This window comes from Oncorhynchus masou, chromosome 30 (genome assembly GCF_036934945.1).
Source record: "Oncorhynchus masou masou isolate Uvic2021 chromosome 30, UVic_Omas_1.1, whole genome shotgun sequence".
Lineage (NCBI taxonomy): Eukaryota > Metazoa > Chordata > Actinopteri > Salmoniformes > Salmonidae > Oncorhynchus > Oncorhynchus masou.
The window spans coordinates 9,376,299-9,397,909 of record NC_088241.1 but is presented as its reverse complement, the minus strand read 5'-3'; the positions used below and the strand labels follow the sequence as shown (position 1 = coordinate 9,397,909).

General features: G+C 41.2%; 1 protein-coding gene across 1 annotated transcript; it reads left to right on the top strand.

The window, feature by feature from the left end:
• The first annotated feature begins 284 nt into the window (after nt 1–284).
• Nucleotides 285–20,682, top strand: LOC135522001 (sialoadhesin-like). The gene is made up of 10 exons (XM_064947864.1): nt 285–380; nt 7,613–7,688; nt 8,592–8,954; nt 9,118–9,408; nt 9,637–9,888; nt 10,026–10,286; nt 10,396–10,492; nt 10,590–10,676; nt 10,821–10,896; nt 19,046–20,682. The coding sequence occupies exons 2-10, from the start codon at nt 7,634–7,636 to the stop codon at nt 19,109–19,111; spliced, it is 1,548 nt and encodes a 515-aa protein (XP_064803936.1). The 5' UTR covers nt 285–380; nt 7,613–7,633; the 3' UTR covers nt 19,112–20,682.
• Nucleotides 20,683–21,611: the final 929 nt, after the last annotated feature.

Below are 21,611 nucleotides of genomic sequence, written 5' to 3'. Positions count from 1 at the left end.
TTTTCTATCCACATTCAGAAGGGAAATTGGTCTGTACGAGGAACAAGACTCTGGACACCCACAGGGTTTTGATGGTGATAGCATCGAAGGGGCCGGCTACACTCAGGAATACAATAAAGTGTTACAGCATTTGTGTTCAGCACATTCTTTCCTTTAATCTGTTAATTATTCACTGTTGCATTTGACACTTAATCATCTTAATGGGTATGTTCTAGTCATTGCATTCAGGGGCTATTCCCGTTATCTATGTATGAGGTTCTACATTTAGATCGCTTGTTACTTCCTGATTGAGTTACTGCTCAACTTGATTCGAAAAGCCCCACATGACAAGCGAGAAACACCATACACATATTTAATTGAAGACCAGATATTGTTACAAGGTAAAGACAATTTTAATAATTGTGTTAGTTTAGGATATACTGTAGGCAGTTTTTTTTGCTTGGAACTGTTACTGTATTTAGAATTGGGTGTGACTAATTATATTTACTAATATTAAGGGATAGATTAGTGAAATATTTCTACCTAGTCACTGTTAAGAGATTTTTAATGAATAATGACTAAATTATGTATACATTTAAATCAGAACTATGACTAAACAGAATACTACTATGTTACTGTATGGATGTATGAATCTTATTATAATCATAATACTGAATGTAATGTGTGTAGTTTTTGTCCAGAATTAGAAGGACTGTCTGTTCCTTGTTAGAAACTAATAGAGCTATCGTCAGACTGGCTGGAATGCTGTGTTCCTTACAGGACATCCTGTCTCTACCCAGGGAGGGGAGAGACCTTGGGCTTGTAGTAGATTGTTTAACAGGTGGCAGGCAGTGTGGGAAGGCTTGTGAACTATATTGCCATTGTATCGGAGAGAAGGAGAAGCAGCATTCAAAATGCTATGACGAAATGTGATATAAACCAATGTACATTGTATTATGATCAGTACTCTCGAGAATAAACACTATTGATTGATTTTGAGACGGGTCTCTGTCCATTTTATGCAAATAAGTATCTTACAAATTCTTAGAAATGGGCAGTGTTTTAATTGAATTGGTTGATGAACTTATAGGAATCAAATTCCTTTAACAGTCACGGCCATAGAGATCCTATAAAATTACTAGAGGGGTTGTGTCATAAACCCTCAGTTCCTGAACGTATGAAAATGGCAGTCGTGGTCAGGGTGAAATCCAAACCAGTCATTTCCTGCTTTTACTTTTTCAGGAAAATAAAAGCAAGGCATGTAATATATCAGAAATTGTGTAACATCATCATTGGTAATCTTCAATATTGTCATATACTTATGAGTACAGTATATATTGTTTTTATACACATTTTCTGTATAAATAGCCTCTAAAATGTAAATAGACCATCAAGGTCTCAATGTTTGTTTTCTTAGAAAGCTGTGTGTTATATGTTAGTACTTGTTGCATTTACCACTTGTTTAAGTCCTATCATCAACTGATTATATACCTGTAGATTGACTGCATTGTTTCAATGGAATATTGGCATATTGGCAGTTAATTAAAAAAAAGGTTGGAATATGTTACGCGGAGTGGAACAGGGGAACCCAAGATCAGACTCAGACGAGGAGGCTGGAGCGAGAGGGGTTGGGACAGGGTAAGCAGGTCCAGAGGGGAATCCAAGGGAGTATTAGAGTGGGGAATCCAGGACAGAGTCCAGACAGGGACCAGAGTCAGAGTGGGCAGAACTGTAGCGGAGAGGAAAACAGGCACAACAGGATCTAAATAGTAACAAACAGCTGGAACCGTAGACAGACTGAGCAGAGGTTACAATCTGGCAGCGTGGAAGTGGCAGGGGTGAGTATGTGTAGAAGTCTTGATTATGGAACAGGTTGCAGCTGGTGGGAATCTGCTCTGACTCCAGCACACCTGTCTCCGCCCACACAATCACACACAGAGAGAGGGAGGGAGAGAGTACTGGGGGAGTGTCAGCAGGTCAATGAGACACAGGATGAGCACTAGAGGGCGTGGCAGGATCAGATGTAACAGAATAGTTATCATAGCACACTGGCTGACCATGGTTGACCAACTCCCTGACCAAAATGGCTGACCTTTCATAAGACCTTTCATGTCCATTCCAGGATTCTATCCCCAATTCTATGGTCACAGCACAGATCATGATACAGATTGTGAAAGACTATCACAAGTACATTGTTTGAATGAAATTGTGAATTGAAATACATACTACAAACAGTTTGATTTAATCATGTGCTGTTAGTCATACTAACTGAGTATGAGTAATATCCCCGACTAAAGTGAAAATGGTGGAATGGTACAGGATACAATTTTATAAGATTTAATACTAATTTCAAGAGATTTCACACTGAGCTTCTGAAAATCTTTGAGTTTGGCAATGTGGAAAGCAACGCCAAAATACATTTTGTAAAAGACATTACACTTTAGTGGTCACGTACACAGTTTAGCAGATGTTATAGTGGGTGCAGTGAAATGCTTATTTTACTAGCTCCTCACAATGCAGTAAAATGTCAAACAAGTAAAAATAAAAAATATTGAGAAATTTCATAACTAATCAAATTAACAACCCAATCAATGTCTCAAGGCTTAAAAATCCATCTTTAACCTGTCTCAAACCCTTCAAATACACTGATTGAAGTGGATCTAACAAGCGATATCAATAAGGGATCATAGATTTCACCTAAAATGTCATAACAAAAACAGCAGGTTTTCCTAATGTTTTGTACACTCAGTGTGTGTCTTATAAACTCAGCAAAAAAATACATGTCAGCTGTTTTTTCCAACAGCAAACTTAACATGTGTAAATATTTGTATGAACATAACAAGATTCAACAATTGAGACATTAACTGAACAAGTTCCACACACGTGACTAACACGGACTATAAAAGGAAACCAGCCACGTCGTGGACCAGGATGTCTTGCTCCCAGACAGACGAAACAACTTCTTTGCTCGTTTTGAGGACAACACAGTGCCACTGACACCGCCCTCTACCAAAACCTGTGGGCTCTCCTTCACTGCAGCCGACGTGAGCAAAACATTTAAATGTGTCAACCCCCGCAAGGCTGCAGGCCCAGACGGCACCCCAGCCGCGTCCTCAGATCATGCGCAGACCAGCTGGCTGCTGTCCCCACATGCTTCAAGAGGGCCACCATTGTTCCTGTTCCCAAGAAAGCTAAGGTAACTGGGCTAAATGATTACCGCCCCGTAGCACTCACTTCCGTCATCATGAAGTGCTTTGAGAGACTAGTCAAGGACCATATCACCTCCACCCTACCTGATACCCTAGACCCACTCCAATTTGCCTACTGCCCCAATAAGTCCACAGAAGACGCAATCGCAATCACACTGCACACAGCCCTAACCCATCTGGACAAGAGGAATACCTGTGTGATTATACTGTTCATCGACTACAGCTCAGCATTTAACACCATAGTACCCTCCAAACTCGTCATCAAGCTCGAGACCCTGGGTCTCGACCCCGCCCTGTGCAACTGGGTCCTGGACTTCCTGACGGGCTGCCCCCGGTGGTGAGGGTAGGTAACAACATCTCCACCCCGCTGATCCTCAACAATGGGTCCCTACAAGGGTGCGTTCTCAGCCCTATCCTGCACTCCCTGTTCACCCACGACTGCATGGCCACGCACGCCTCCAACTCAATCATCAAGTTTTCAGACGACACTAGAGTAGTAGGCTTGATTACCAACAACGACTAGACGGCCTACAGGGAGGAGGTGAGGGCCCTCGGAGTGTGGGGTCAGGAAAATAACCTCACATTCAACGTCAACTAAACGAAGGAGTTAATTGTGGACTTCAGGAAACAGCAGAGGGAGCACCCCATTATCCACATTGACGGGACAGTAGTGGAGAAGGTAGAAAGTTTTAAGTTCCTCGACGTACACATCATGGACAAACTGAAATGGTCCACCCACACAGACAGCGTGGTGAAGAAGGCGCAGCAGCTCCTTTTCAACCTCAGGAGGCTGAAGAAATTCGGCTTGTCACCAAAAACACAAACTTTTACAGATGCACAATCGAGAGCATCCCGTCGGGCTGTATCACCGCCTGGTACGGCAACTGCTCCACCCACAACCGTAAGGCTCTCCAGAGGGTAGTGAGGTCTGCACAACGCATCACCAGAGACAAACTACATGCCCTCCAGGACACCTACACCACCCAATGTCACAGGAATGCCAAAAAGATCATCAAGGACAACAACCACCCAAGCCACTGCCTGCTCACCCCGCTATCATCCAGAAGGCAAGATCAGTGCAGATGCATCAGTGCATGGACTGAGAGACAGAACCTGTTTTTCAATCTCAAGGCCATCAGAATGTTAAACATCCATCAATAACATTGAGTGGCTGCTGCCAACATACTGACTCAACTCCAGCCACTTTAATAATGGAGAAATTGATGTAATAAATGTATCACTAGCCACTGTAAACAATGCCACTTCATATAATGTTTACATACCCTACATTACTCATCTCATATGTATATACTGTACTCTATACCATCCACTGCATCTTGCCTATGCCGTTCAGCCATCACTCATTCATATATTTATATATGTAAATATTCTTATTCATTCCATTACACTTGTGTGAATAATGTAATTGTTGTGGAATTGTTAGGTTAGATTACTCATTGGATATGACTGCATTGTCGGAACTAGAAGCACAAGCATTTCGATACACTCGCATTAACATCTGCTAAACATGTGTATGTGACAAATACAATTTTATTTTATTTTAACAGAAATGGAATAATATGTCCCTGAACAAAGGGGGGGGTCAAAATCAAAAGTAACAGTCAGTATCTGGTGTGGCCACCAGCTGCATTAAGTTCTACAGTGCATCTCCTCCTCATGGACTGCACCAGATTTGCAAGTTCTTGCTGTGAGATGTTACCCAACTCTTCCACCAAGGCACCTGCAAGTTCCCGGACATTTCTGGCAGGAATGGCCCTAGCCCTCACCCTTCGATCCAAAAGGTCCCAGATGTGCTCAATGGGATTGAGATCCGGGCTCTTCGCTGGCCATGGCATTACACTGACATTCCTGTCTTGCAGGAAATCACGCACAGAACGAGCAGTATGGCTGGTGGCATTGTCATGCTGGAGGGTCATGTCAGGATGAGCCTGCAGGACGGGTACCACATGAGGGAGGAGGATGTCTTCCCTGTAACGCACAGCGTTGAGATTGCCTGCAATGACAACAAGCTCAGTCCGATGATGCTGTGACACACCGCACCAGACCATGATGGACCCTCCACCTCGAAATCGATCCCACTCCAGAATACAGGCCTCGGTGTAACGCTCAATTCTTCGACGATAAACGCAAATCCGACCATCACTCCTGGTGAAACAAAACCACGACTCGTCAGTGAAGAGCACTTTTTGCCGGTCCTGTCTGGTCCAGCGACGGTGGGTTTGTGCCCATAAGCGACGTTGTTGCCGATGATGTCTGGTGAGGACTTGCCTTACAACAGGCCTACAAGCCCTCAGCCTATAGTGGACAGTCTGAGCACAGATGGAGGGAATATGTGTTCCTGGTGTAACTCGGGCAGTTGTTGCCATCCTGTACCTGTCCCGCAGGTGTGATGTTCAGATGTACCAATCCTGTGCAGGCGTTGTTACACGTGGTCTGCCACTGCGAGGATGATCAGCGGTCCGTCCTGTCTCCCTGTCTTAGGTGTCTCAGTACGGACATGGCAATTTATTGCCCTTGCCTCATCTGCAGTCCTCATGCCTCCTTGCAGCATGCCTTAGGTATGTTCACTCAGATGAGCAGGGACCCTGGGCATCTTTCTTTTGGTGTTTTTCATGAGTCAGTCGAAAGGCCTCTTTAGTATCCTAAGTTTTCATAACTGTGACTTTAATTGCCTACTGTCTGTAAGCTGTTGGTGTCTTAACGACCTGTCTACAGGTGCATTTTGAACTGCAAATACGGTCGCCCCAGTGTGAGTTTTTTTATGCACGTGATGTTCAAACGTTCTCTCCATTCCAGAATGTATACAATGCATTCTGGATTTAGCTAATTAGCTAATTCATATTGTAGTTTGTCAGCTGAGAGTTAGAATATATGACTGCTTGTGTTGAGTCAATCTTTCCTCAGTTAGCGCTAGGACAAATGTAGCCTACATTTTTCCGGTTAAGATGGTGTTATGCTATAGATACTTCTGTGAATATCTTAACATTACATCCAAAAATAAACTGCTCACATTCTGGACATAACTTTGTAAGGACTGTTTGTGTAAAAAGTTTCTGAAAAAAGTGTGGCCAGCTCAAATGCTGATTGTTACATCATTCGAAACTGGCCGTTCTAAATGAGCGTTCTAATCACACGGGTGGGATGGTATGTGTGAAAGGGTTAATTGTTTATGGTTCATTGAACAAGCAGTTTAAACCCTTTATAATGACGATCTGTGATAAATCCCTTTTGGCCCAACAGTCTAGGAGGGTGGGGAGATGGTAATGAGACCCTTAACTCTTGCAAATTATAATAGTGACAAAGCAAAAGTGTGAACGAAATAACCAGGACAACTGAAATCTACCGTCAAACTCAAGGTTTATTTGAAAACACAGTAATGGGGGGAGCAGGAAAAGGGGCTGAGCTGGACCCAAGGAAAGAAACAATAAGTATTAAAAAAAAACTAAGCTAGACTAGCCTACTTTAACAACAGCTAACTAACTAACAATACAGTGGGTGGTCGGCCCAGTTCTAACTAGTGTATTTAACAAAGTCTACCTACAGGTAGTGTATGCCCATGGGCGACTTGTCTTGGTTTCCCCTTTTCCCACCAGCAAACAAACACCATAACCAAAACAATACTCACAGGTGAAGACAAAGTGCTATGGAGGTGCTCAAACAAAAGCACGGTTAATACACAGTGAGCGAGTGACCTACAGATACGGCATTCACAGAGAGATTGAGCTCCAGAGCAAACAACTGACAGAGTTTTTAAACCAAGGGAAAGGAACTGTGATAGGGTAGGAAAACAGGAGGAGGTGTGTCTTCTGATTGATGATTGATTGGTGACTGATTGGGGAGTGATGATTTTCACCTGTGAGGGGAGAAGGAGCGCAAACACAGGATACACACACACACACACACACACAGGATACCTGTATCCGTAACAGTGACGTTATTTGGATTTTTACGATTTATCTTTGAAAGACAGGGTGCTGAAAAAGGGATGTTTCTTTTTTGCAGGGTTTACATATAAAGAGGGTAAAACAACATGTAAACACTATTAATTAAAGTGACCATTGTTCAATGACTATATGTACATAGGGCAGCAGTACTGGGTGGTAGCCGGCTCGTGACAGTGTCTAAGGTTCAGGGCAGGGTACTGAGCAGAGGTCAGTTAACCCTCAAGGAATTAACTCGCCTCACCATCAGTCTGAGACGAAATATAGGAACTCCTGATGGCAAAAATAAAGACATCATTTTACATGTGAGATGGGAATTAGATGTGAAAGGAGGGTGGATATCTGACAAGAATGAGCAAGAATGGCAAACTATGCAAGTAATTGATTTGGATTTTAGACATTACAAGTATCATATCCAATGTTAACTTACTAGTGATAATAAAATGTTCCTTATACCTTCAGGTCCAGCACTGAGAGGAGGTGATGGAGATTGAGAAATTACCGTTGCGTTTTCTTATTCATTGCATTTGGCTTGGAGGTAGGCTACAAATATACATTCTGTATACAGTAATAAATATTGTATTTATTTATTTACTCATTTGCTGACAAGAAAATACAAACAATGTGATTACAGCAGTGGCGGTCGGTGCCGTTTATGAACATGGCCTTATTTCTATTACAGCATATTGGATGACTGTCATTCATATTCCATTCACCCAGCTCAATGTAATATCACTACACCTCTACATCACCAGTGAGACGAGCCCTTCCTCTCTCTCAAATTTTCCCTGTACCCATCATGAGGTTGCTACAACCTATCTGATGAAGGAACATTTACAACGTAGGTGCACAGGTTGACAGAATTTGAAGTAATCAAGGTGACAGACAGTGACATAGTCAGTACCACCTACCACACTCTTGCTTGGATATAGCTGATCTGGACTATAATCATTAGTCCAACAGTTGAAAATTAGTTTCTATTCGACCAATTCAGGTATGTTTATCCCCGTCAACAGAACTGGCACAATGAATACACACCTGATCACACGCAAACACAGTTCACGTTCATAGCAGCAACATACAAAAAGCTGGTTGTATGTATCATTCCGTCTCACATCCATCTACGTGCGCTCCTTCTCTCACATTTTCCCTTCGCTTGTGGACTTCATTGCACAACACATCAGAGTACAGTGTGGAGTAGAGTGTACAGTTAGCAGCAAGCAGTTTATCAGTTACACAGGCGGGCCTTGGTGGCAATAAATTAATAAAACCAAAAGCTTACATTGACTGGCCATAGCCAGCTAACTAACATGGCATCCCATTCTGTTTGAGACGGTTGTTTGAGTAGGCTAAATTAGCTAACTGCATTCCATTCTTACACTCAAATTCCTTGACATGTGTCCAAAACCTCTGACTAATATTTTTCCATCTGCTATTTGAGTGTGGGGAGTTGATACCTCGTCATGGACTGCTGAGGTGCCCGGCTCAGTCTCCGGCCTGGAGGGCTCATGCATCGTGATTCCCTGCTCATTCAACTACCCAGAACCAAAGATAAAGCCCTCTGAATTCACTGGCATCTGGTTCAAAGACACTTCTGAGGTTATCTACCACCCAGACAGCTCCAACGTCATCACAGACTACAGGGGTCGTACAGAGCTGGTAGGAAACCTCAGACAGAAGAACTGCTCTCTCAGAATCGACCCCCTCCATAGCAGTGACAAAGGACCCTTTACTTTCAGGATTGAAATCAAAGACTATAACAAGGCTTCATACAAAGATGACAGAGTCTCCATTGCAGTGAGGGGTAAGTTCTCCAGGGAAAATAGACAATTACAGTATCCTATTTACCCTAAAGTTAACATATTAGCTATAGCTTCTTGTTGATTATAATTGTAAGGGTACAAAAAAGGAAAGACTAATAAATAGAATAAATGCTATAACTGTTGTCATCTGTTTGTTGATTTCAGACTCTCCAGACCCCCTCTCTCTGTCAGTGATGGAGGTGGTGAAGGTGGGGGAGGAGGTATCTGCCTCCTGCTCTGTGTCTCACTCCTGCCCATCTGATCCCCCTCTCCTCACCTGGAGCCACTCTGGAACACCCAGCATCCAATCACAGCAGCAGACCAAGGGCCAGTGGGAAGAGACATCAACCCTGACCTTTAGATCCAGCAATGCTGATAACAACCAGCCTCTAGTCTGCACAGCAGCATACAGGGGAGGGAAGACAGTGAAAAGCTCCAAGATGCTAACTGTCAAATGTAAGTGGCCCACATCTGTGTATTAACAACACTGTTTGGAAGATTTTCACTTTCACAATATTTCTGTGAATATGAGAAATTAAACTTATTTGAAAGGGGAACTAAAACTTTGTCCGTACTTCCCTTTGGAAATTAAAATATATTGAAATCACGTGGTTGATCCACTGAATCTGTCCTAAGATGTTCATTACATAGTAATATCATTCTTACTAATGATGTTATTCCTAGATGCCCCAGTGGATGTGAAGGTTAAGGGAGTGTCCAGTGTGAAGGAGGGAGACTCTATAGAGCTGAGATGCTCCAGTGACAGTAACCCTGCTGCCCACAGCTACCATTGGCACAACAGCAGAGGACCTCTGCCCACCACTGGACCCACACTCACACTGGAGAATGTGACCAGACTCACTGAAGCCCTCTACTGCACTGCCATCAATACAGAGGGACAAGGCCAATCCAGCCCACTGAAGCTCAACGTAGAGTGTAAGTAGATCCAGAGTTAGTTGATTCATCCACATGTTGTCACTAAAGGGCATGTCATGTCTGTGTATATAATATTAAGACAATACTCTTCCGGATGTGTTCAGTTAAAACCAAACTGTTCATCATTCTCATCCCAGACCCCCCTGAGATCAAAGTGGACTCTGCCTGCACTTCAGACATCTCTATGGTAACATGTCTGTGCATTGTGGATTCAGAGCCCCCCAGCACTGTGGAGTGGTCTCTTCCAGCAGGACACCTGCCCAGTACCAGGGTGGAGATGCATGGGTCAGTTACCATAGTTAGCCTACAGAGGGCACTAGGCTTCTCAGAGACCGTCCACTGCCATGCCAGCAACACCCAGGGCAATGCCACCTTGTCCTTCACTGTGTCCACAAATGGTAAGGGATACAGTTGGGGAAGTGTATCATTAATTAATTAATTAAACAAATAATTATTTATATCATAAGGAATAGTATAGGTACATAATATTTATTTGTTTTTGGACAGATAAGATGTTCATGCTGTACGTTTCAATTGGTATTGCTGCATTAGTGGTGGTGGTAATACTAGTTCCCATGTCAGCTTGCCTATTGACTAAGAAGGGGTAAGTTACTATTTTATTTATTTTTGGAAGGAGTTAAGTATATTGTTTATGATAGCTGTTTTGTTCTGTTTTGATAACTTGGCATTTTTCTCATCAGTGGGAGGAGTCATAGTGACCAGCCAGTAGTCAGTATACAGGACATGGATGCAGCCAAGTGTGCTTCCTCAGACCCCTCAACATCAAGGTATTTTTCTACAGGCTGTTCTATCTGTCATCTTAACCTAGAATCCTTGTTGAGTTGCTAAAGTCCATTAGCCTAAATTAAATCTTGTCGTGTCTTATCAAATTTAGAGAATGCATCTGAGAGTTGTCCTAACTCTATCCACAGGAAAGAGCAGAAAGACACCAGCAGTGAAATCCTCACAAACTACTACACCAACGATCAGCTATATGGCAACATGGAGGTACTGTATGAACTGTAGTGAATTACACCATGACATTCAGGGGGTCTCTATTGAGTGCACTCGCTTGCCCGTACATAATTTATTTAAATTAAAAATAAAGACGTAATTTAAACAGTAAAAGTGTATTATCTTTCACTGTGGCATGAACACAACCAGTCATTATATTTTCATCTGATTTTCAAACAAATCACTTCAAAAAGTAAGCGACCTCTGCATGTTGGTCTACTCCAAAATAATTATAGCATTCAAACTGTAGTCTCTAATTGCCAGTTTGATAAATGGAAATATACATCTCTTTCAAAACACCAAAACGTTATGCCAATGACATTCAGCGATTGCCATTGATAAGGCCTACATTCATTAAAAAACGGGATGGTCACCCTAACCTCAGTTGCGGACAGTGCCGTTTAAGATGAGGGAGGACGATTGTTTTATTTTTTTATGAGCATGGTCTTATTTCTAGTACAGCGTATTGGATGACTGTCATTCATATTCCATTCACCCAGCTCAATGTAACATCGATAGGTTTAGGCTACTACATGATATACAAATTTCCCTATTCCCATCATGAGATTGCTACAACCTAGCCTATGAACAAAAATTTACAACGTAGCTGCACAGGTCGAGAGAAAAATGTGAGTAATCAAGTTGACAGACATTGACACATGCAATACCGCCTTGCATACTTGCTTGTATCTAGCTGATCTGGGGTATAATCATTAGTCCAACAGTTGCAAATTAGTGTTTCTATTGGACAAATTCAGGTATGTTTATTCCTGTTTCATTCCAAGTTCTCAAAATGATCACAAGAACGGTGAGCAAAAATCCCAGAACCACATGGGGGGACCTAGTGAATGACCTGCAGAGAGCTGGGACCAAAGTAACAAAGCCTACCATCAGTAACACACTACGCCGCCAGGGACTCACATCCTGCAGTGCCAGACGTGTCCCCGTGCTTAAGCCAGTACATGTCCAGGCCCGTCTGAAGTTTGCTAGAGAGCATTCGGATGATCTGGGGTATAATCATTAGTCCAACAGTTGCAAATTAGTGTTTCTATTGGACAAATTCAGGTATGTTTATTCCTGTTTCATTCCATTTGCTTCCATTTAGGAAATGTTTTTCAACATTATGGACAGAATGAATACACCCCTGATCACAGGTGTATTCACAGTTCACTTTCATGGCAGCCAAATACAAACAGCATGATCATTTGCTCATTATATAATTCCTTCTTGCATCTAAGCACTCTCCTCCTCTCACCCTTTACATTCGCTTGTGGACTTCAATGCACAATACAACAGCTGTGTGTGACCAGGTGAAAAAACCTTTCCAAGCCAAACCTTGATACCATAACCGCTACACACAGCCAACATCATTTTCATCATATTAGCTAACATCATAGTCAACATAGCTAACATTAGCTACTCGAACTAACTTGTTAATAAAGCCACGACAATCATGCAGTACAGTGTAAAGCAAGCACTTTGGCAGTTACACCGTTGGGCACCGGTGGCAATAAATGAATAAAACCAAAAGCTTACCTTGACTTGGAAGAGTTCTAGTGTTGGATAGCCATAGCCAGCTGGCTAACATAGCATCCCTCTCTGTTTGAGCCAGGTGTTTGAATAGGCTAAACTAGCTAGCTGCATTCACTAGCTAGGTAAGTGAAAGTGAAAAAAAATACAATGAAATATAGTTAGCACGGTCTCTCTAATTCATTTTTGAAGAAATTAATTTGTTAAAAACTGGTCAACTATTATCTTTTTCTCTCTTTGAGTCAACTACTCACCACATTTTGTGCACTGCAGTGCTCGCTAGCTATCTGTAATTTATGCTTTCAGTGCTGGATTCATTCTCTGATCCTTTGATTGGGTGGACAACTGTTATGAGAATTCTGTTCTCCTGCTCATTAACCAATTAAATTATAGTACTCTCAGTCTGTTATAGCAGGATTTGTAAGATACTGATAGAAATGAAAACAGACAGAGGCCCAGTCTACCAAAGTTAAATGTTTATTCACGGAACGTTCTGACGTGCACCGTACAAAGATCTTCAATTTATAATGACACACATACTTCCACACAAACCATCAAATCTGCCTGCCAATAGAGATTAGGGGAGTCTGTGAGAATAGCGTCTTCCTGCCCTCCCCTAAGATAAGGAGAGACCTGGGCCTGGGAAGTTCTCAGTGTCCGAAGCCAAGGTCGGCCCCGAATCTGGCTCAGACAGGCAGTCTGTTATCAAAATACTAGACACATTGTCCCCAAAACGTTGATTCTGATGAACTACACTCCAGTATATATTATTCCACCGACTAAAACCATACACGTATTATAATAATCTAAATGATTCTAATGCTTATATACATGCATTATAATAATCCAATGATTCAAATCAATTTCATACAATCACATGGTTTCAGACTTGTGGTTTCAGGAGTGTAATATTCTAATAATTTATTAAAACACATTTCCTTATCAACAACATGTCAGTTCATACTGCAAGAGCTCTGATAGATTGGAGGACATTCTCCAGAAGTTGTCATAATTACTGTGTAAGTCTATGGAAGGGGGTGAGAACCATGCGCCTCTTAGGTTTTTAATGTACCCAGAGGCGGACGGGGAAACTAGCTGTCCTCCGGCTACACCATTGTTCTCCCCTGGCGAGTGCTGTTGATGCTACTGTATACCTTCACAGAAAAAAAGTTATTTTTTTAAATAAATGTTTTGGTGACGTGGATATATTTAGTATAGTTGTAGCTATTATTGTTTCACAATTTAATTTTATGAAATTGGGAACCAATTCAGGCCACCATAGACCTACATTTACCTAGACAATACCAAAACCCCATAGATATACAAAAAACCTGTAACGGCTTTCATCTGGTGAAGAAGTGGACCAAAATGCGGCGTGGTATTTTTGAGACATGTTTAATGACGAAGAAAACAAACAAATGGCCCGTGAAAACCTATACAGCCTATCTGGTGACAATAAACACAGAGACAGGAACAATCACCCACCAAACACTCAAAGAATATGGCTGCCTAAATATGGTTCCCAATCAGAGACAACGATAAACACCTGCCTCTGATTGAGAACCACTCCAGGCAGCCATAGACTTTGCTAGATAACCCCACTAAGCCACACACCCAACACCCAACAAAACCCCAAGACAAAACACACCACAAAAACCCATGTCACACCCCGGCCTGACCAAATAAATGCAGACAAACACAATATATTTTGACCAGGGCGTGACAAAACCCTAGACAAGACAAAAACACACATACCACCCTCGTCACACCATGACCTAACCAAAATAATAAAGAAAACAAAGATAACTAAGGTCAGGGCATGACATCAATTTACTAGACTAGGTTACAATGTGTATTACCATGAACTTCAAATAAGCCTACCGGTAGCCAGTGAGGTAGTGGTAAAAAACATACGTGGGTAAACTCTGATTGCCGGTTGGGGTAAAAAAAAATGTTAACACTCCCTATACTTTAAATGAATTTCTCTGAAAAAGGTGGGGAAACGGCATTTACTTGTGTTGCCTACCCTCTCAGTCGAGACTATTTTACACACATATTCAAACACAAGCAGAACAGGTGGCCTTCATACAATATAATTGAATCAAAATATGTTTTACACCCTAGTTCATGAGTTGTCTATAATTCATGAGTTAATGCTTGGAGTTTTGAATTAGAACATTGAACTTAAACCCTGTACAAATCATGGATCTTGGAGATCTTGGAAAATGCACTGTAAGTGTAACTATGCATTCAAAACATTTCATTATGTTTTGCCGTGAAAATACTTTAAGGGCACACAAATCCAAAATAATGTTTGTCCTATGCCATTGCAAAATCGAATGCTTCTAACCGAACGTTAACCTCTTCTAACTGAAATAGTTACCTTATAGGCCTACTGTCATTAAAGTAAAGCCTACTTGTTGGATGGATTTGATGTGAATTGGTGTCTAACTGTAGGCTAGTTGTCTAGTGATATTGTCAACCATCATCAGCTGATCCAGGAAACTGTCACCAGAATTTTCTATCCCAATGATAATAACTGACAATCAATAGCTCTGACCAAACCCAGAGGTTTGTTAGACCCTGGGTATAATAATAATTAGTCAAATACTCAGCTTAAACAAAAGGTTAGTACAGTTTATTCAGAGAACGTTCTAAAGTCAAGAATACAAAAGACATCCATTTTATAGCTGTGCACATACTTCCACACAAACACTAGATACGGTGGGGCAAGTATTTAGTCAGCCACCAATTGTGCAAGTTCTACCACTTAAAAAGATGAGAGAGGCCTGTAATTTGCATCATCGGTACACTTCAACTATGACAGACAAAATGAGGGAAAAAAATCCAGAAAATCACATTGTAGGATTTTTTATGAATTTATTTGCAAATTATGGTGGAAAATAAGTATTTGGTCACCTACAAACAAGCAATATTTCTGGCTCTCACAGACTTGTAACTTCTTCTTTAAAAGGCTCCTCTGTTCTCCACTCGTTACCTGTATTAATGGCACCTGTTTGAACTTGTTATCGGTATAAAAGACACCTGTCCACAACCTCAAACAGTCACACTCCAATCTCCACTATGGCCAAGACCAAAGAGCTGTCAAAGGACACCAGAAACAAAATTGTGGACCTGCACTGGGCTGGGAAGACTGAATCTGCAATAGGTAAGCAGTGTGGTTTGAAGAAATCAACTGTGGGAGCAATTATTAGGAAATGGAAGACATACAAGACCACTGATAATCTCCCTCGATCTGGGGCTTCACGTCATATGGTCAAATGGTATGGTCCATATGGTCAAATGTCATATGGTCAAATGGTCAAATGAAACCAAAATATTACTTTTTGATAAAAACTCAACTCGTCGTGTTTGGAGGACAAAGAATGCTGAGTTGCATCCAAAGAACACCATACCTACTGTGAAGCATGGGGGTCTGCATGGAGGAATGGGCCAAAATACCAGCAACAGTGTATGAAAACCTTGTGAAGACTTACAGAAAACGTTTGACCTCTGTCATTGCTAACAAAGGGTACATAACAAAGTATTGAGATAAACTTTTGTTATTGACCAAATACTTATTTTCCACCATAATTTGCAAATAAATCCATAAAAATCCTAAATGTGATTTTCTGGATTTCTTTTTCTCATTTTGTCTGTCATAGTTGAAGTGTACCTATGATGAAAATTACAGGCCTCTCTCATCTTTTTAAGTGTGAGAACTTGCACAATTGGTGGCTGACTAAATACTTTTTTGCCCCACTGTATCCTAGGCACATACTTCCACACAAACAGAAGATATCCTATGCACATACTGTCTCACTACCCAGCCGACAGTGATCAGGGAGACCTTGACCTTGAGACGTACTCCCCGTTCTCTCCCAAATCTCTAGTCAGGTCGGCACCGAATTTTGCTCAAACAGTCTGTGTTTAAAATACCACAAAGACACATTTATTGATTATAATTGTATACATTCTAATCATTTCCATACAATTTTATGGTTTCAGGGTGGAATATTCTAATCATTCAATTAACAGATAAATCTCATTAACAGAAACAAAACAATATTGATATAAAGTTAAATAAATGGAATACTACTTCTTGCCACGGATGGCACACAGAACACCAGTACCAACAAACATCTATACACAAATCAAAATTTATGAAGATAAAGCCCCTTTTCTTATTATTTAAAAATCTGATTTGGAAAACTATTTAGAGTCATTAAAACGTATACAAAACAAAACGTTATTAATTTTTTTTTATTAATTGATATAATGTGGATTTGTATTATTATTATTTCTTTCTGGAATCCCTCTAGCTGTTATGTTTATGTTTTGCATGTTACGGTTAAAAAAATATATATATATATAAACATATATACAAATATACAGTGGGGAGAACAAGTATTTGATACACTGCCGATTTTGCAGGTTTTCCTACTGACAAAGCATGTAGAGGTTTGTAATTTTTTATCATAGGTACACTTCAACCATGAGACGGAATCTAAAACAAAAATCCAGAAAATCACAATGTATGATTTTTAAGTAATTAATTTGCATTTTATTGCATGACATATGTATTTGATACATCAGAAAAGCAGAACTTAATATTTGGTACAGAAACCTTTGTTTGCAATTACAGAGATCTTACGTTTCCTGTAGTTCTTGACCAGGTTTGCACACACTACAGCAGGGATTTTGGCCAAATCCTCCTTACAGACCTTCTCCAGAACCTTCAGGATTTCAGGGCTGTCGCTGGGCAATACGGACTTTCAGCTCCCTCCAAAGATTTTCTATTGGGTTCAGGTCTGGAGACTGGCTAGGCCACTCCAGGACATTGAGATGCTTCTTACGGAGCCACTCCTTAGTTGCCCTGGCTGTGCGTTTCGGGTCATTGTCATGCCGGAAGAACCAGCCACGACCCATCTTCAATGCTCTTACTGAGGGAAGGAGGTTGTTGGCCAAGATCTTGCAATACATGACCCCATCCATCCTCCCCTCAATATGGTGCAGTCGTCCTGTCCCCTTTGCAGAAAAGCATCCCCAAAGAATGATGTTTCCACCTCCATGCTTCACGGTTGGGATGGTGTTCTTGGGGTTGTACTCATCCTTCTTCTTCCTCCAAACAGGGCGAGTGGAGTTTAGACCAAAATGCTCTATTTTCGTCTCATCGGACCACATGACTTTCTCCCATTCCTCCTCTGGATCATCCAGATGGTCATTGGCAAACTTCAGACAGGCCTGGACATGCGCTGGCCTGAGCAGGGGGACCTTGCGTGCGCTGCAGGATTTTAATCCATGACGGTGTAGTGTGTTACTAATGGTTTTCTTTGAGACTGTGGGCCCAGCTCTCTTCAGGTCATTGACCAGGTCCTGCCGTGTAGTTCTGGGATGATCCCTCACCTTCCTCATGATCATTGATGCCCCACTAGGTGAGATCTTGCATGGAGTCCCAGACCGAGGGTGATTTACCGTCATCTTGAACTTCTTCCATTTTCTAATAATTGTGCCAACAGTTGTTGCCTTCTCACCAAGCTGCTTGCCTATTGTCCTGTAGCCCCTCCCAGCCCTGTGCAGGTCTACAATTTTATCCCTGATGTCCTTACACAGCTCTCTGGCCTTGGCTATTGTGGAGAGGATGGAGTCTGTTTGATTGAGTGTGTGGACAGGTGTCTTTTATAGAGGTAACGAGTTCAAACAGGTGCAGTTAATACAGGTAATGAGTGGAGAACAGGAGGGCTTCTTAAAGAAAAATGAACAGGTCTGTGAAAGCCGGATTCCTTCTGGTTGCTTGGATGATCAAATACTTATGTCATTCAATAAAATGCAAATTAATTACTTAAAAATCATACAATGTGATTTTCTGGATTTTTGTTTTAGATTCCATCTCTCACAGTTGAAGTGTACCTATGATAAAAAATTACAGACCTCTACATGCTTTGTAAGTAGGGAAACCTGCAAAATCGTCTGTGTATCAAATACTTGTTCTCCCCACTGAATAAACCAGCGCACACCTGAAAAACAAAGCAATGAGTACTCTAAACAGCTGACTGACAAAAGCAAACAATGATAAATCAACGGATAAATCTAATGCATTGGAATAAAGGCTATTTTTATCAAGGACACATGGAAAACAAATTGTGAAAATTAGGAAATACAAAGGAAAATCTATGTGCAAAGGAGCTCAGTTTAGGCCAAAATTCAGCACTAGTGGGTGGACATTGATGCCACGTAGTAATAAATGGTTTAAACCATGACAGAGAGGTGGGGGAGTTCGTTTAATTTATATTTCCATATTTACCACCGTAAAACATACTTTTCACTACATTTCAAACAAATAGGAGAATGGTTAAATTAGCATTTATTAGAGACCCCCTCAAAGTTGGACTTTTGTTGCATTTAGGGGAGCTAATGTCTCATTCAGGGGAGCTAAGCCACCCCTGGCTCCCCTGTAATTCACACCTTGACTGTAGGCCTACTGCATATGTTTACAGCTACTGTAGAGATCTGAGAAGAACTTTGCTCTAAATACGAAGGATTAAGATAACAATAGAGGTGTTGTTGTTGATGATGATGATGATGATGATATCTCTGATCTGGTTTCATGTAGGCTGAAGAAGATGGCGACCCATGCGAATGTGTTGGTGGAGACGATGCAATCTATGGTAACATTTGAACACAACAGGAAGCATGTGGGAGTCAGCTGGCTCAGAGGCCATTGTACTTAGTCTGTCAAAAGCTCCAGTAAAATATATTTGTTAGCTTTATTGTTATTATGGCTAAATAATATAGTACATTCTTATTTGTGTTGTGGCTTGTGTTATGGCTTTCACAAGGCTTTCACAAGGCTTTTGTTTGTATCTATGGCTTGGGTGAATCAAAATTAACCTGATATGAATGGCTATACAGTTATAATTATTGGGAAGTGTATATACAGTATATTAATGTTTTTGTGTTGCTCCTTTCAACTGTAATCCACTTATGTGTAACTGACACTCAGGTCAGCACAGTGCTTCTGTGGTCCCCTTGAATGTACAGAGAGATACAGTATAGAATCATTTGTCAAAACAGGCCATATTGAGATATACTGTATGTACTTGAGATGGAGAATACAACAATTGTAAAGTAAAGTACCTTGAACATTTTCTCCAGATCAGATTGAATATGAACATGTGTAAATGTTCAACAACAGCAGTGATCAAATGAAAAATATCTGTGTTTCATTGCATTTTAATATAGTCTGTAATGTTTGTTTCTGAATATCCCAATCTACTAGCGAGTTATTTTTCATCCTTTATGTTCTTACTGGGACATGCTGATCCACATTGATCTAATGTGTGGGAAAAACCAACATCTACTGTTATCATAAATCAACTTCAAGTACTCAAAGAATGTAAATGTCAAGCAGAAGTAATTGTTCGTCACCAATGAGCTGCTGTCTCCACTTGTCTTCCTCTTCTCAGGGGTCTTCACTGGTTATCACAGCCACAAAGTCATAAACCCCACCTATATCTACAAATTATCTCATTCAAATCTGCTTTTAAACCCAACTCTAACCTTAAATTAAAAACAAAACACATTTTTGTTTTCATAGATTATAAGGATATAATCCGCTGACGTTGTGGCTGTGTTATCTAGTTGAAACTCTTCACAGGTCGTCGTGGCCTCTGTAAATCAACACATCTTCTCCTGTTGGTTCATAGTAGGTATTACATCATATGTTTATGTGAAATGGATTGAGGATTGATGAGCAAGCGAAGTAGAGGACTAAAATGTGAACAAACTTAATTAATGCACCACCAGTTCTGTCTGGTCTGCTCTAGATTCACATCAAAGATTATCATGACGATTTTGTTGTAGATTTGGATCACAATAAATGGTGTTGCAGTAATAGCCCATCTAGAGAATCTATCCCAAAGTGATCCACTATAAAGTTATATACTCTGAGTACAAACAGTCTAAACCATCTACCATATAAACGATACACAAGGGGAATGTTGCTTATTTTTTATTTTACAATACATTCTGGAACTTTGAGGGTTTATGACACCCCCCACTAGGATCTCTATGGCGACTCTGATCCAACCATTAATACATACATTGCTATGAGAGGATGTAAATTCAATATGTAGCTAGATGTAGAAGGCTAATGTTAACTAGGTAACGTGTCCCATGAATGGAAGTTAGGCCAGCAAGCAAGCATTTTAGCCAGGTAGCCTAGGACAACAAAATAAAGTGTGTACTGTATGACAGAGTGATAGATTGTTTCGTCAACATGAAAGAGAGGAGGATGGTTTGGCGTTTCTCTACAAGGAGAGTCAGTCAACATGTTTTTCTACTTGCACGAACATGCGCACACACACGCACACAGAAATCAGAACCATGGACAGCCACATCATATTCTTCCCCAGTGATTTTACCCACACCTGACAGCAATGTCTTTAGTTCAGGACTTACTATACACTTGTCTTTACTCTCTTTAAATAAATACATTTTGCAGTATTATAATTATATTTTACACATTGTCAATTTTGTTTCCCCTCATTTATTTGAGTTGGAATTTCCCAAACTGCACATGGAAGTCAGGCTTTCCTCTTGATCATATGACTACAGTACCCAGAATATGAATATATCAGATATGTTACATAGACAGAACATGAGAGGGAGCAAGGATTGGTGTGAAAATAGTAGGCCTACACAAGGTCTGGATGGTCTGGAGAAGAGAGGAGGGGATAGGGTCAAGCGGGCAGGTTGTTGGGCGGCCGGCCGTCACAAGAAGCGAGATTTCATCTGGAGAGAGAGGGGAGAAAGAGGTCAGAGCACAGGGTAGGGCAGTGTGAGCAGAACCAGCGGTGTCGTTTGACTTAGCAAACGAGGATCGGATGTCGTCGACCTTCTTTTCAAAATGGTTGACGAAGTCATCTGCAGAGAGGGAGGAGGGGGGAGGAGGATTCAGGAGGGAGGAGAAGGTGGCAAAGAGCTTCCTAGGGTTAGAGGCAGATGCTTGGAATTTAGAGTGGTAGAAAGTGGCTTTAGCAGCAGAGACAGAGGAGGAAAATGTAGAGAGGAGGGAGTGAAAGGATGCCAGGTCCGCAGGGAGGCGAGTTTTCCTCCATTTCTGCTCAGCTGCCTGGAGCTCTGTTCTGTGAGCTCGCAATGAGTCGTCGAGCCACGGA